The sequence below is a fragment of the Crinia signifera genome, unplaced genomic scaffold (genome assembly GCF_055691185.1).
Source record: "Crinia signifera unplaced genomic scaffold, ASM5569118v1 HAP2_SCAFFOLD_76, whole genome shotgun sequence".
NCBI classification, from domain to species: domain Eukaryota; kingdom Metazoa; phylum Chordata; class Amphibia; order Anura; family Myobatrachidae; genus Crinia; species Crinia signifera.
The window spans coordinates 646,453-661,708 of NW_028142664.1; the positions used below are offsets into that span (position 1 = coordinate 646,453).

Consider the following 15,256-nt stretch of genomic DNA (forward strand, 5'->3'; position numbering starts at 1 on the left):
ACCAATTGGATTCTGTCTCTCATTTTCAGATGATACTACATCTACTGAGCGCTCTGATACCAGCAGTGACTGTACTGAGCGCGAGGACCTGGCGGATACCAGCAGTGACTGTCCTGAGCGCGAGGACCTGGCGGATACCAGCAGTGACTGTCCTGAGCGCGAGGACCTATCCGATAACAGCAGTGACTGTTCTGAGCGCGAGGACCTATCTGATAACAGCAGTTACTGTTCGGAAACAGCCACTGATAGCAGCACTGCCTCTTCTGGGAGCATGGAAGAAGTGAGCAGCAGAGACTCCTCTCCAGGGTAGGTTGCCGGCACAATCCGCGCGTCCTCCCTGCTCTGGTCGCTGGGGTAGATTTCAGGTCTCTTGTCTTACACACATGCTGTGATGTATATATGGTATCTCCATATCTGCTGCAGCTGGGGCCGCTACACAAGTTCTCTCACACAGCGCTGATGGGCCGGTATCCTACTAGTATGACATGTATATATCATTATACCATACTTGTCTACTTGCTGGCTGCCCTCTCCGCCAAAGGGGGGGGGGGAGTCAGACAGCTCTCCGGGAGGGTTTCCCCTCTCCCGGCCATTCCAGGAGGGTAGGCAACCCTGCATTATACTAAGGGAGTGTAACAATGTAATAGGAGAAATGAAGCCATTTAAATGATGGGGCCTACACACACACGTAGTGAGGTTAGATCTCTCAGCACAGATCACTAAGCACAGATCTCTCACTCTAAGCAGACCTCAGTAATCTGTCACTGCCCATGTTCTCAATAGAGAGAACGCAGGTGATGACCAGATATATACTGCGTGCAGTATCTGCATCTCCTAGTGATAGCGACATATGGGGCCACGCATCGCCATGGACCCCACACACACAGTGATGCGTGCTTCATTTCTAGGCAATCTAGTCAGATCACAGAAAATAGGCCACAATCGCTCGGTGTGTGGCCCCATTAGAGGGATCTCACATCACTGTACACTGGGCTTCCTGTAGGGGGCCGTCCTTGTCAGGTCACACCCACAGTATCAGCACTCTTATTGGTCCAAAGAGGAATCACACAGATAAATGTAGTCAGTAAGGGCCAGTAACATGGTGCAGGCGCCAGATAACAGCAGGCCAGGGAATAATGAGAGGACTTGTACATGGCAAACGTTTGTGTCTTTACAAGAACAGTCACTGATCAACGTTTGTTTTTATAGGATGATCTACAAGAAGCGGGTGGATGTCAGCTTCCTATGGCAGAAGGGGGAGGAGGACGAAGACGATATGCCAAGCATGATTATATAACCTGGACATCGGACTCACTGAGCCCTTAACATCAGCTATCCCGTAACCTGGGAACTTGTTTAAAAAAAAGTTTACAGTTGATTTGACTTCTGTCAGTTAATTGCATCAAACTTAATCATTAAAGTTTGTGCAACATTGTTAAAGCCTGTCCTGTTGACGTCTCATCCCCCTAAGCCAGTCCTGTTGACGGCTCATCCCCCTAAGCCAGTCCTGTTGACGGCTCATCCCCCTAAGCCAGTCCCGTTGACGGCTCATCCCCCTACCCAACCTGTCCCGTTGACGGGTAATCCCCCTACCCCCAATCTCTGTCTTCACAACTCCCTCTCTCCATATCCAGCAGGTCTGAAACATCATTTTGCTGTCACTGTCTATGGAGTCATTTGGTCGCTGAGCGGCCTCTATATGATTCTGTTGTGGTCACCAATAAAAAGCCTGACAAGCCAATCAGTGTCTGATGTGTTATTTCCCACTAATGTGAGTGTTTCCCGTTGTACTACTGTACTGGTCTGACCAGGGGCGGATTGGCCATTATAATTACCGGGAACTTTCCCGGGAGGCCGATGCTACTGAGGCCGAATTTAACATTGCATGCAGCAGGGGCAGCAGTGAGCACACAGTGACAGCATAGCGTACAGCTGAGCTCACCTCAGACTCTGCCGCTGAGGCTGAGCTACTAGTGTCAGCCGGCTCAGCCCAGTAGTATAGTCACCATGTGCCAGGCCCTCCGACTGTCACTGGTCTGGCACTACTGGTGACTCCTCCCATCCACTGTTCTCTCTGAGAGCCTGAGCCGGACTCTCTCCGTTCGGCGCTAGCCCCGCCTCCCCGAGGGGGGGGGGGGGTGCCGCAGGAGGATCAAAGAGCCCCCCCTTCCCTGTTGTTGCTGCTGCTGCTGCTGTCTTCAGTGGCTGCTGCTGCCTGTCACACTGACTACAGGCAGTAGCGCCAGCTTCCTGAAGCTCTTTCCAAGCTCCCATGTCCAACCCCCCTTTAACTACATCAGTGTCAGGCCAGCAGACACTGAACAGGGGGCGGAGCTACACGGACGGATGGGCGGAGCCAAACGGGACGAGGGGGCGGAGCTACATCGGAGCACAGCAGGGCTGATGAAAGGAGAGGCTGAGCTGACACAGATTTTAAGGTAAAAAAAAAAGTGTGCGAAAAAGTACTGTCACCAAACTATGTCCAGATGGAGCCATCCTCATTGTACCTGTCCCCCGCACACCAATCATCGCGGTGCGCTGGGGATTCTGCCATGTGTGCGTCTCTGATGCTTGCCCGCCCCATACCCGGCTCATGGACATGCGAGCGTCCAAAACGTTGTGTGTCCATGTATGCTGGCTGGCCGCCCGCCAGATCGGAGAATCTGGCACGCCAGCAGCAACAATGAGGCTGGCTCCATCTGTAAAAGCAGCGTAGGAATGTCGGCAGCTGGTGTGGGCGTTACGTATAGGCAGCTATACTACTGTCGGTATTTGGTGTGGGCATTAGGTATAAGAAGCGCTACTACTGTCTGCATCTGGTGTGGGCATTAGGTATAAGAAGCGCTACTACTGTCTGCATCTGGTGTGGGCATTAGGTATAAGAAGCGCTACTACTGTCTGCATCTGGTGTGGGCATTGGTATAAGAAGCGCTACTACTGTCTGCATCTGCTGTGGGCATTAGGTATAAGAAGCGCTACTACTGTCTGCATCTGGTGTGGGCATTGGTATAAGAAGCGCTACTACTGTCTGCATCTGCTGTGGGCATTAGGTATAAGAAGCGCTACTACTGTCTGCATCTGGTGTGGGCATTAGGTATAAGAAGCGTTACTACTGTCGGCATTTGGTGTGGGCATTAGGTATAAGAAGCGCTACTACTGTCTGCATCTGGTGTGGGCATTGGTATAAGAAGCGCTACTACTGTCTGCATCTGCTGTGGGCATTAGGTATAAGAAGCGCTACTACTGTCTGCATCTGGTGTGGGCATTAGGTATAAGAAGCGCTACTACTGTCTGCATCTGGTGTGGGCATTGGTATAAGAAGCGCTACTACTGTCTGCATCTGGTGTGGGCATTGGTATAAGAAGCGCTACTACTGTCTGCATCTGGTGTGGGCATTGGTATAAGAAGCGCTACTACTGTCTGCATCTGGTGTGGGCATTGGTATAAGAAGCGCTACTACTGTCTGCATCTGGTGTGGGCATTGGTATAAGAAGCGCTACTACTGTCTGCATCTGGTGTGGGCATTGGTATAAGAAGCGCTACTACTGTCTGCATCTGGTGTGGGCATTGGTATAAGAAGCGCTACTACTGTCTGCATCTGGTGTGGGCATTGGTATAGGAAGCGCTACTACTGTCTGCATCTGGTGTGGGCATTTGGTATAAGAAGCGCTACTACTGTCTGCATCTGGTGTGGGCATTGGTATAAGAATCGCTACTACTGTCTGCATCTGCTGTGGGCATTAGGTATAAGAAGCGCTACTACTGTCTGCATCTGGTGTGGGCATTAGGTATAAGAAGCGCTACTACTGTCTGCATCTGGTGTGGGCATTGGTATAAGAAGCGCTACTACTGTCAGCAACTGGTGTGGGCATTGGTATAAGAAGCGCTACTACTGTCTGCATCTGGTGTGAGCATTGGTATAAGAAGCGTTACTACTGTCGGCAACTGGCATGGGCATTAGGTATAAGAAGCGCTACTACTGTCTGCATCTGGTGTGGGCATTGGTATAAGAAGCGCTACTACTGTCAGCAACTGGTGTGGGCATTGGTATAAGAAGCGCTACTACTGTCTGCATCTGGTGTGGGCATTAGGTATAAGAAGCGCTACTACTGTCTGCATCTGCTGTGGGCATTGGTATAAGAAGCGCTACTACTGTCTGCATCTGGTGTGGGCATTGGTATAAGAAGCGCTACTACTGTCTGCATCTGGTGTGGGCATTAGGTATAAGAAGCGTTACTACTGTCTGCATCTGGTGTGAGCATTGGTATAAGAAGCGTTACTACTGTCGGCAACTGGCATGGGTATTAGGTATAAGAAGCGCTACTACTGTCTGCATCTGGCGTGGGCATTAGGTATAAGAAGCGCTACTACTGTCTGCATCTGGTGTGGGCATTAGGTATAAGAAGCGCTACTACTGTCTGCCTCTGGTGTGGGCATTAGGTATAAGAAGCGCTGCTACTGTCAGCAACTGGTGTTTGCATTAGGTATAAGAAGCGCTACTACTGTCTGCATCTGGTGTGGACATTAGGTATAAGAAGCGCTACTACTGTCTGCATCTGGTGTGGGCATTAGGTATAAGAAGCGCTACTACTGTCTGCATCTGCTGTGGGCATTAGGTATAAGAAGCGCTACTACTGTCTGCATCTGGTGTGGGCATTGGTATAAGAAGCACTACTACTGTCGGGATCTGGTGTGGGCTTTGGTATAAGAAGCGCTACTACTGTCGGCATCTGGTGTGGGCATTAGATATAAGAAGCGCTACTACTGTCTGCAACTGGTGTGGGCATTAGGTATAACAAGCGCTACTATTGTCTGCATCTGGTGTGGGCATTAGCTAAAATCAGCGCTACTACTGTTGTCAACTGGTGTGGGCATTAAGCATAATCAGGGCTACTACTTTCAGCAACTGGTGTGGGTGTTACGTATAGTCAGCGCTAAGCCTTTCAGCAACTGGTGTGGGCGTCACGTATAGTCAGAGATACTACTGAGGACAACAGTGGGCATTATGTATAAGCAACACTACTACTGTGGACATTTTGTGTAATGGGCACTTATGTGAAGCGTAATGTGAATAAGGGGCACTAGGTGCTGTGCAGGGCAATAACTAGGTGTGTGCCAGTGGTGCCTTCCCCTTTTGCACTGTGGGTACATCATGTGGTCCAGCAGCTGCAGTTATTGATTGGCTGTTGGACTGAGAGCTCTGATTGATTTTCAAATATGGTACCAGCTTTTGAGCCAATTCAGTGCCTCTGCAGGCTCTGCTGGGCTCAGGGCTGGACAGGACATAATGCATTGGGCACTTCTCTGGCCATTGTGTAAGGGACACTACTGGTGGCATTATGTGTATAAGCAGGAGTACTTGGGGCATTACACATAGCATAATGTCATATGGGCATTAAAGTGTGCAGCATATTGTATAAGGGGAATTACGGTGTGTGGCATAATGTGTAAGCGCATCACAATGTGTGGCATAATGTGAAATAGGCAGTACTGTGTGGCAGTACCATGTGTGCCATAAAGTGTAATGGGCATTACGGTGTTATTGGTACTGTCACATTGCCACGCCCCTTCTCCCAGTTCTCGCTGTGGTAGTGGGGCAGTCACAAATTCACTTTCTGGCACAGGGCAACAAAATGTCTAATTATGGCACTGGTGCTATATAATGTGAATAAGTTGGTGTACTGTGTGGTGTAATTTTAAATGAGTGTACTATTGTGTGGCTACGTCCCTTCCTTGTGAGACCACACATCTTTTTTTGTGTGCGTGGTCCCTTTGTAAAGTATGAGAGGGTGCAAATGTAAAGTTTGCAAGAGGGCACCGAACACCGTAGCATCGGCCCTGACCACAAATGTTTTTTCTAATGCATTCCATCCCAGAATCGTAGAGCCGTGCTGCCCCCTCTCCACACAGCATTTTACCACGATTCGATGGCCTGTGAGGTGATGGCAAAGCCGACATAATGCAATTGTAATTTAATATGGCTCCTCCTCCCCACAGGCCCAAGAATCGCGGTAATGGAGGGGACTAATTATGTCTAGTCAAAACACTGAGCAACCACAAATACTGCTGCTGCTTTGCTGCTTTTCAGGCTCTGAGTCCCAATAATTTGATGAATAATTTGTATGAGGCAGCATTTGTATCTACAGATGGTGCCGTTTTCATTCAGCCCAGCAACACGCCAAGATGGGGACACGCTAGCATCTCACATGTTTGCATGCCCCATTGCCGCAAATGTGGTGCGTAAGTGTAACGAATGCGTATTTCAGCTAATGGTGCGTCAAGACGGGCAGACATGCCGCATAGTTGGGTTGAATGAAAATGGCTCCAACTGTACTTAAAATAAATAAGTATATAGTAGGTTTAGTAAAGTTGTGGCAAGCGAAGGTGATCTAGTCAGATATCTTAGAAAAGGGTCTGAAATCACCCCATTTGTACGCCCCTTAAGGCTTTAGGAGGTGAGCTCATAAACATGTTCCCCCTCCCTGAGAGGTGCTCTCCCTCCTCCCATTGTTCAGAATTATACATGGGCTGAAAACTTCATATACATATGTTTAAGTGTATGTATCCAAAGTAATCAGCCCTGTTTCCTGCAGTGTCCACGGTCAAATTGTTTGGTTCTGTGCAACACCCGTGACTAGGTAGAAACCTGTGCATCTTTCAGCTTCAAGTTCGCAGGTATACTGATGTAGTAACCCCGCCTACTGTTATGCTGGCCCTGCCCATTTTGATTTGGTGCTGCCCACATGAGGCCACTTCCAGAAATTTTCCAGGGCCACTTTTGGTCCCCAATCCGCCCCTGGGTCTGACCTATATTCATGTGGTAAATAGCTGTGGGAATGTAATGTGTAATAAAAGTATATGGTAGGTTGGGGTAGTACTGTGGGCTATGAGGATCTGCACAGCTACACTAATGGTGCCCATACACGCACCGATCCCGGCGGTGCGATGCTATGTGATGGGGTGCGCGCTCCCGCGGCACCTCATCGCACAGTACAAAAAGTATGTGCTGCACATACTTTTTGTACTAGCTTTTTATCGCATCGCATGCACAACGCATGCACAAGGCATACGATGCGATGTGTGCTAGTTATGCACAGAACGCATGCCGGGATCGGTGCGTGTATGGGCACCTTTAGCCCCATATACAATGTGATCTGGGTGGGATCATACCACACAGGATTGCATACAGTTTGTGCAACTGTTATTTTAAGGTTAAAGCCTGTCCCGTTGATGGCTCATCACCCTACCCAAGCCTGTCCCGTTGACGGCTCATCACCCTACCCAAGCCTGTCCCGTTGACGGCTCATCACCCTACCCAAGCCTGTCCCGTTGACGGGTAATACCCCTACCCCCAATCTCTTTCTTCACAGCTCCCTCTCTTCCAAGTTTGAAACATAATTTTGCTTTTACTTTCTAAGGAGTAATTGGGCCTGTTTAGTGGCCTCTAGTGGTCACAGGTGGTACTTCATCTTAGAGGTGAGGTATTCAGCCTTTTCTATATAGAGATATTTGATATGTGTAATAAATATACAAGCACATACAGAAATTATTATACACTAGCTGACCCGCCCGGCGTTGCCCGGGAAACCCTTGGGGTTTCTTTATTTCCAAAATTACTGAAAAATGTCATCTTACAATATGCTGTGCCAAAGACCTAAGATTGTAATTTGTTATAGATTCCACCATAATGTTAGAATGTGTTTGCATTGATACTCAATGACGGCAATGAAATCAGGTTTGGTGTTGTTGTTTGAAACACAACACTCCTGAGTTGATAACTTGTATGTGTTGATGAATTCCACATCCACTCCTGAGATTTAGCACCTACTGTATGACATATCCTCCAACATCTGAGGGTCAGAAATCGGTACAAAATCAGAAAGGGACCTGGCCACACCTCCATTTCTATACTTTCAAATTGTACAGTTTCTAGGGTGTGTAATTACAGGCGCTGAGTGCGAAGGGACCGGGGTGGGCGTTACTTACCCCGCCATAATTAATTAAAAATTCACTGCTCCCTGCCACTGCCAGGTCTGGGGATCTGTAAATCACATGCACCGGGCATCTTTACCAAACAGTGGGGCAGCCCCTGAGTGTGGGAGCAGGTCCACATGCCTGGCCACATGATGTCATGACGCGACGCACGCTACCCGCACCACTGTAATGCCCCACTGGGAATGGGTGCAATGGGCCAAATCCTTCCCTACACCCGCCGAGCCAATCCACTGATCCAGCCATCACAATCATCAATGGGTGCATTGATAAGGTTTGAGTGTAAGAAGTTGAAGAATAAGACTGAGAAAAAGAATTGCCATGTTACAAAGTGTACAATTTACTCAATAAATCGTGAAAAAAATGTAAGTGTACATAGAAGTACAATCAAGTTATGAAAGTAGGATTAAAAAATAAGTTCTGATTCAAACTGATAATTGTTTGGATGGGGTGGGTTGTGAAACAAATCTATAGGTGGGCGTATGGATATTGTGGGCATAATTGGTGTTTGTTACACCTACATGGGGCCCTCAAATTGATGGGATTTTCACTACAGTGTCACGGTCACATTGTCACCATAGGGGGATTCCCAATTGTGGTCCAGGTGGTCTTTTAGGGACCCTTTACAATCCTGTAGGTCTCTTCTCCTTGAGCTTATGGTCTCCCTTAATGATAGTCAATCACTGAGGGAGACCATAGGCTCCAGGAGAAGAGACCAACGGAATTGTAAAGGGGTCCCTAAAAGACCACCTGAACCCCAATTGGAAATCCCCCTACGGTGACACTGTAGTGAAAATTTCTCATCATCTGGGTACCCCCTGTAGGTGTACCAAACACCAATTATGCCCACAATATCCATACCCCCTCCACCTATAGATTTGCTTCGCAACCCACCGCCATCCAAACAATTATCGGTTTGAATCATAATTTATTTTTTAATCCTACTTTCATTTCTTGATTGTACTTCTATGTACACATATTTTTTTCATGATTTATTGAGTAAATTGTACACTATAACATGACAAATCTTCATCTCAGTCTTATTCTTCAACTTCTTACACTCATAACATTCAAACAAATGCATGCAGCGCTCATGCCCATCGACCAAACATTATCTATGAACCAAAAGAGTCTGGGAAACCCTTAAGGCAGAGCAGTGCCTGATATCCAGCTGACTAACAGGGTGAGTGCAGTGTACCCATTTTGTATTGATCAATGGGTGCATTGGCCAGGACAAAGATTTCTCAGTGCAACTGGAGGACTGGAGAGACAGATATGGGGAACAAAGTAGAAATGGTACATTAGGTACAGTTTTTATTTGCCGGTACAGACTGTTAAATAAACGGCAAATTATTTTTTATGTGTTCTGTGTGTTTGTGTGTGTTGTACTGTTTTTGTGTGTGTGTTGTAATGTATGTGGTTTTGTGTGTTATATTGTATGTATCTGTCCAATGTGTAAGTGTGTGAGGTGTGCTATGTATATACAGTATGTGTGTGTTGTGTCTTTGTGTATCTGTGCAAAGTTTAAATGTGTGTTTTGTGTGTGTTGTACTGTTTTTTGGGTGTGTGTGGTGAATGTGGGTGTGTGTTGTGCTGTTAGAGGTATGTTATGTGTGTGTATCTGTGCAATGTTTAAGTGTGTGTTCTGTGTATTGTACTGTTTTTGGGTGTGTGTTGTACTGTGAGTTGTGTGTTATGTGTGTGTGTTGTGTTGTGTGTATATCTGCCGAATGTGTAAGTTTGTGAGGTGCGCTACGTATATATGTGTGTGTAGTGTGCTGTGCATATCCTGGCAATGTTTAAGTGTGTGTGTTCTCAGTGGCGTAGCTTGGTTTGGGGCGCCCCCCCTGCGTTAATGGGGGGGGGCGCCTCCCCCCCTCCCCGCCGGCCTCCCTACCCCCGCCGTTAATGGGGGTGCGCCTCCCCCCCTCCCCACCCCGGGCGCCGGTGCCACCCCCCGCCCCCCCCCATCGCCGCAGGCTTACCTGTCTGCGCGTCCTGGCTTCAATTAATAATTCTATGCCGACGGACCACGATAAAATGGCCGCCCCCATACCCCAAACAGTTTCAGAGAACTGTCTGCTTCATGGGGCGGCCATTTTATCGTGGTCCGTCTCCATAGAATTGATTGAAGCCAGGAGTTGTGTGTTTGTTGTACTGTTTTTGTGTGTGTGTTGTAGTGTGTATGGATTTGTATTGTACTGCATGCGGTGTGTTTCCAGCAATTTCAGCCCCTATCTCCCCCGTGTGTACACAGCTTAAGTGTGTGAGGTGCTCTACGTATAAATGTGTGTGTTGTGTGCTATGTGTGCGTATGTGGTGTACTGTGTGTGTGTGTGCGTGTACAATGTGTACGTGTGTGTGTCTTATGTGTGGTCTATGTATATCCTCAATTATTTCCTAATTGTTTAAAGCCTTCACCATAATGTTAGAATGTGTCTGTCATACTCAATGACAGCAATGAAATCAGGTGTGGAGTTGTTCCTTCGTCCACGGTTTCCCAGATCGTCGATCTTTTCCCCAGATCATCAATGAAGGAAAATTAAAACTTGGTGTTTTTTAAAATTCTAAGTGGAAATTTCCCAAAAACGGCTTCGAGGTGCACACCACCGGGTCCAGAGGTATCTTGTTGCCAAATTTGGTGTCTCTGAGTGCCACGGTGTGTCCGCAATGCGACGGACACGCATGCACGCACACACACACACACGCACACAGACTCTTCAACTTATTATATAGATATGTAAGATATGTATATGTATATATGGATCCGTTAAAAAAAAAAAAAGGGGAAGAACAGCAAGTCAGTGTTATTTTCCGTTTATTAATGTGAATGTTTCCCCATTGTACTACTATATTTGTCTGACCCCTGCTCTTAACCCTTTGTCCACCTTTCTGGGGGGACGCAGCCATTCCGGGAGTGTGAGTTACACTCCATATGCGATACTATAGGTGGTACACCGTAACCCTGCAAACTGCTCAGCCGGGTGGTTTCCCTCCATCGATGGAACAGCAAAACAAAGTTGTTGTTTTGTAAGTGCCGGGACACAGAGCATAGCCCCCCCCCCCATGTTTTGATTGGGCCACAGATAGTCAGCCATTGCATAGTTTGGCAATGGCAACGATGGCCATCCCTACGTTTGTGGTCACATATGACAAAACATACCAAATTATTCCCCCCAAAAATTACCCTATTGAACTTTGGTACTTGGACTTTGCATGTCGATTATATGGGGTCGACCTTATGGATCTCTGTGTAGACACTGTACTATCTTCTACACCAAGGGGATGATTCAGTTTTCATCAGATGGTGCCAAAAGCCCGGTTCTAGGTGCTACACAACATGATCTTGCTTAGAGAGATCTCACATTGGCCCTTATTCTGGTTGGTGCGGTAATATCCGCGTGCGTTCGTGCCGCCAATGTTTTGTCTCTGCGCATGTGCGAGCGGGACGCACGGCCACATTCCGCATGAAATGTGTACACTACGAACAGGGGGTGGAGAGTGGTGTGAAGGGCTGTTTGGTCTCATATGTTTACACCCCGCGTTTCATGGGCGTTCCCATGCAAACGCTGGGCGTACGTATGGTAATGCGGCCGTGACGCACGTGTAGGGGGTGGACATATGACATTGCCGGATGTCAGCTGCCCGCCCAGATCCCTGCTTTTGCACGGAGAAATGCCCGTTTGGTCTGAGGTTACGGGAGCTGCCTGACCACTCGGTCCTGCATTCGATGGTTTGCGACCATCGAATGATGGGGGAGGTTCCCTGAGATAGAGGAGGCGTATTCATGAGAAATACACGTGCGGTCCGTTCGGACAGCTTCTTACCACAGACGGAGTTGGCGATCCGTATGGAAGGCGGGGTTTAGGACGCACAGTGCTGGCCGCATATTCGGATCCGGCCGCACCGATCAGAATAAGGGCCATTGTCTTTCTTCTGCTTTCCTTAGTATTTAGCGCAGTCACTGCTGAATTGGTCGCCTGTACAATTAGGCGTTCCGTCCCTGCAGTAACGCAGCAGCGATATCATTTATTCATGCGCTTCCAGGTGTGAATGGAGAAGCTAAAAGATGGGGACAACTAAAAGTAATTCTCACCAGGAGGCTCAGCAGCCTCCCACAGGTATGCACCGCATGGATCAGAGACTAGCAAGTATTCACAAGACTGGAACATATGAATGAAAGGGGAACAAACATTACAGTTCCCCCTGGATGCTACGGTGGAACTGGGAAAATAAAACAATCTCTGCGGGGAGCCAGGGAGAGAAAGAGTTTCTGGGTCGCAGAAAAGTTTATTTGGATTTTAAAAGACTATTAAAAGATGAGAAAACTAAGAAACTGTCGTCTTTGCCTGTGGGGATAAAGAAAAGCAGAGAAACGCAGAAGTACCAGGGATACAGTGTTCCCTCTCTTCCCCGTTATACCTACTGCTGGTGGCCATCTTTTAAGTGATATAACCCCAGCAAGAGGAGTCACCAACAGCGGTGTAGCTATGTGCCATGGTGCCCGGAGCAAGGGCATATTTCGCGCCCCCCCCCCCCCCGGGTAATGAATTGGGGGCGTGGCTAACATGTGTTGTCATGTTACATTTGAAAAGAAAAAACTTTAAAAAATCTAAATGGGTGAAAGGGTCCATTCTTTTTTTATTATGCAGAAATAGAATATAACAGTGAGGTGCAGTAACAAGAAATACAATAACAACAGTTGGGGCATTTTAGCGAGCTGACTATATCACTTAGAAAATGCCTGTAAAATCGCTGTGTGTGTGTAGGTGCCATAGCGATGTGCGGTCCCATGCATCGCTATCGCCCAGCGATTAATATCCAGCATGCTCGATATTAATCGGTTACGGACAGTGTTCTGTCCAGACAGATTGCCCAGCATACAGCACTGACTCATTGCTGTGTGCTGAGTGATCTAGCATCGCTCAGATAGCTCAGCAAATCTCTACCTGTGTAGGCCCCTTAACATTAAACGCACTTAATCTTTTAAATATTTTTTTCAAAAGAAATTACTTTTTAAATAACTAAACTCAGAGTCTCCAGTCCCTTAAAACAGTGGTCAACACATGGATATACATATTTATGTCAACTTAATCTTTCTTGCTTTGGCAGCCGCAAATGTATCGATTATTGAGTCAAAGTTTATTGTTTCAGCAGTCTCATGTTCAATTGAGAGGATGCTTAAGTTGGATAAGCGGTCTTGTGCAGTGGTTGTTCGGAGATAGTTCTTTATAATTTTTAACTTGCTAAAAGAACGCTCACATGTAGCTACTGTAACAGGTAAGGTGAGAAATATACGAATGGCAGTAGTGATATTGCTGAAAGAATCCTGGAGTTTGTGTTGATATATATTTTGAAGGAGCTGGAGTGGAGTTAGAGAGTGGAGATTTGGAAACACAACCTTTCCATAGCTCTGGAACGCTTCTAGTTCACTTAGCAGCTCTTCAGATTCAACGTCCTCTGTATACTTTTCACAAAACTGTTGTGCCTTCTGTTTTAGCTCTTCTTTTGTCAGTGAAGCAATTGTGGCTCCATGTAAAAAAGCAAATGTCTTGGACACAGACTGCATACCTGAAAATCTCCAATCCAACTGGCTTAAAATGGCATCCATGATTTGGAGAATTGACCTTCTTAGAGACTCCCTTTCAGTAGGCTCTGGATCATCCTGTTCTGATGAGGATTCATCAAAGTGTTTTTTTCTTTTGTGGAGTCTTTTCTTAGAAAATGTGGCTGGTAGACCAGTTTGGTCACATATCTTCTCTGCTTCAACCAGCCATCCATCAATGCTGGTTTCATCACGCATTGCCTGTATTGAAGCGGTCAGTCCATGCAAGTGTGATGAGCACTCATCCACCGAAATATCCTGTCTTTGAACCACCTTATTTATCCTATCTATAGTATTCAATATTTTGTTCCACACCACCATCAGAACAATAAATTTAATGGATTTAATTTGTTTGGAAAGACCTCTTGCCTCTGATGTTGCTTCTGGAGAAAATGAATTGCTGTTTCTGATTTCCTCACAAGCAGCAATGATGCCCGTAAACTCCTTACAAAGTGCATGTACAGCTTGGGCACGACTAGACCATCTTGTATTGCTCTGAGCCTTAACAGTGATGGATACATGCTCTTTAAGCAGACTCCATCTAGGAGGCGAGGAAGAAAAAAACACAAATAGCCTCTGCACTGTACAAAAAAAATCTGACATCATAGGTGAAACAGCCGCTGCATGTGTTCCAACCAGGTTTAATGTGTGAGCTGAGCAAGGAACAAAGGTAGCTAGGTTATTTATATTTCTGATTCTTGCTTGCACACCCCTGTAGGCTCCTGCCATGTTGCTGCCATTGTCGTATCCCTGACCACGACAATTCATGATGTCCAGCCCATCTTTTTCAATTTTTTTAAAAATTTCTCCTGCAAGGTCTTCCCCAGTCTTCGCAGTGGTGGCTATGAAATCTATAAAGCTTTCGATAATTTCACAGGTGCCATCTTCAGTACAGTGAACATAACGAATTATTTGAGACAGTTGGTCAGTGTGGGATATGTCCGGCGTACTGTCAAATAGCACTGCATAGTATTTTGCGGTTTTTATTTTCTTCAGATTTGTGTTCCTCACTTCACTTCCAAGTAAGTTGATGAACTCATTTTGTATCTCAGGAGACAAATAACTGACTTGGTTCTTCTGATGTTTCTCTAAGTGAAATTTTACAATTGGCACATGCTTGGATATCCGCTTCACATAACTAAGAAAGTTACCATCTTTTCTGTGGCCACGCAAAGCTAAATTATTCTCTGCCAAATACATGATGGCATCAAGGATGACTCTCAGAAACTCTCTCCATTTTTGTGCTTCGCTTGCAATAGATTTCTGCAAATCACAATCAATTCCAGATGCTTTTGTAATCCGGTACTCCAACTCCCTCCATTTACATATATTTATTTTGTGTGTTGGGGAACATTCATGTTCCTTTATGCCCCTGGAAACATGGCTCCAGTCTTTGTATCCTGTCATGGAATTGGCCATCGCTGAAACTGACTGCAGGCCAACCTTGCCAAACAAAAGGCACGGGAAACAAAATATAGCATTTGTTTTTCCATATACAAGCCATGCCCTTTCTGACATTTCACCGTTGGCTGACTGTTTGGTAAACCAAGTGCTGCAAAATCCTCTCCCGCTATGCTTACTCTCATTCATAGCCACTACACTTTTGTTCTGTTGTGGACCAATCTGGACCAAGATGTCACGCAACTTATTTGTAATCGG

General features: G+C 46.6%; 1 protein-coding gene across 1 annotated transcript; it reads right to left on the reverse strand.

Moving 5' to 3' along the window:
- Window positions 1-13,072: 13,072 nt before the first annotated feature.
- LOC146056239 (zinc finger MYM-type protein 1-like) lies at window positions 13,073-15,016 on the reverse strand. The gene has a single exon (XM_083168369.1). The coding sequence runs from the start codon at window positions 15,014-15,016 to the stop codon at window positions 13,073-13,075; it is 1,944 nt and encodes a 647-aa protein (XP_083024495.1).
- Between the last annotated feature and the right edge of the window lie 240 nt (window positions 15,017-15,256).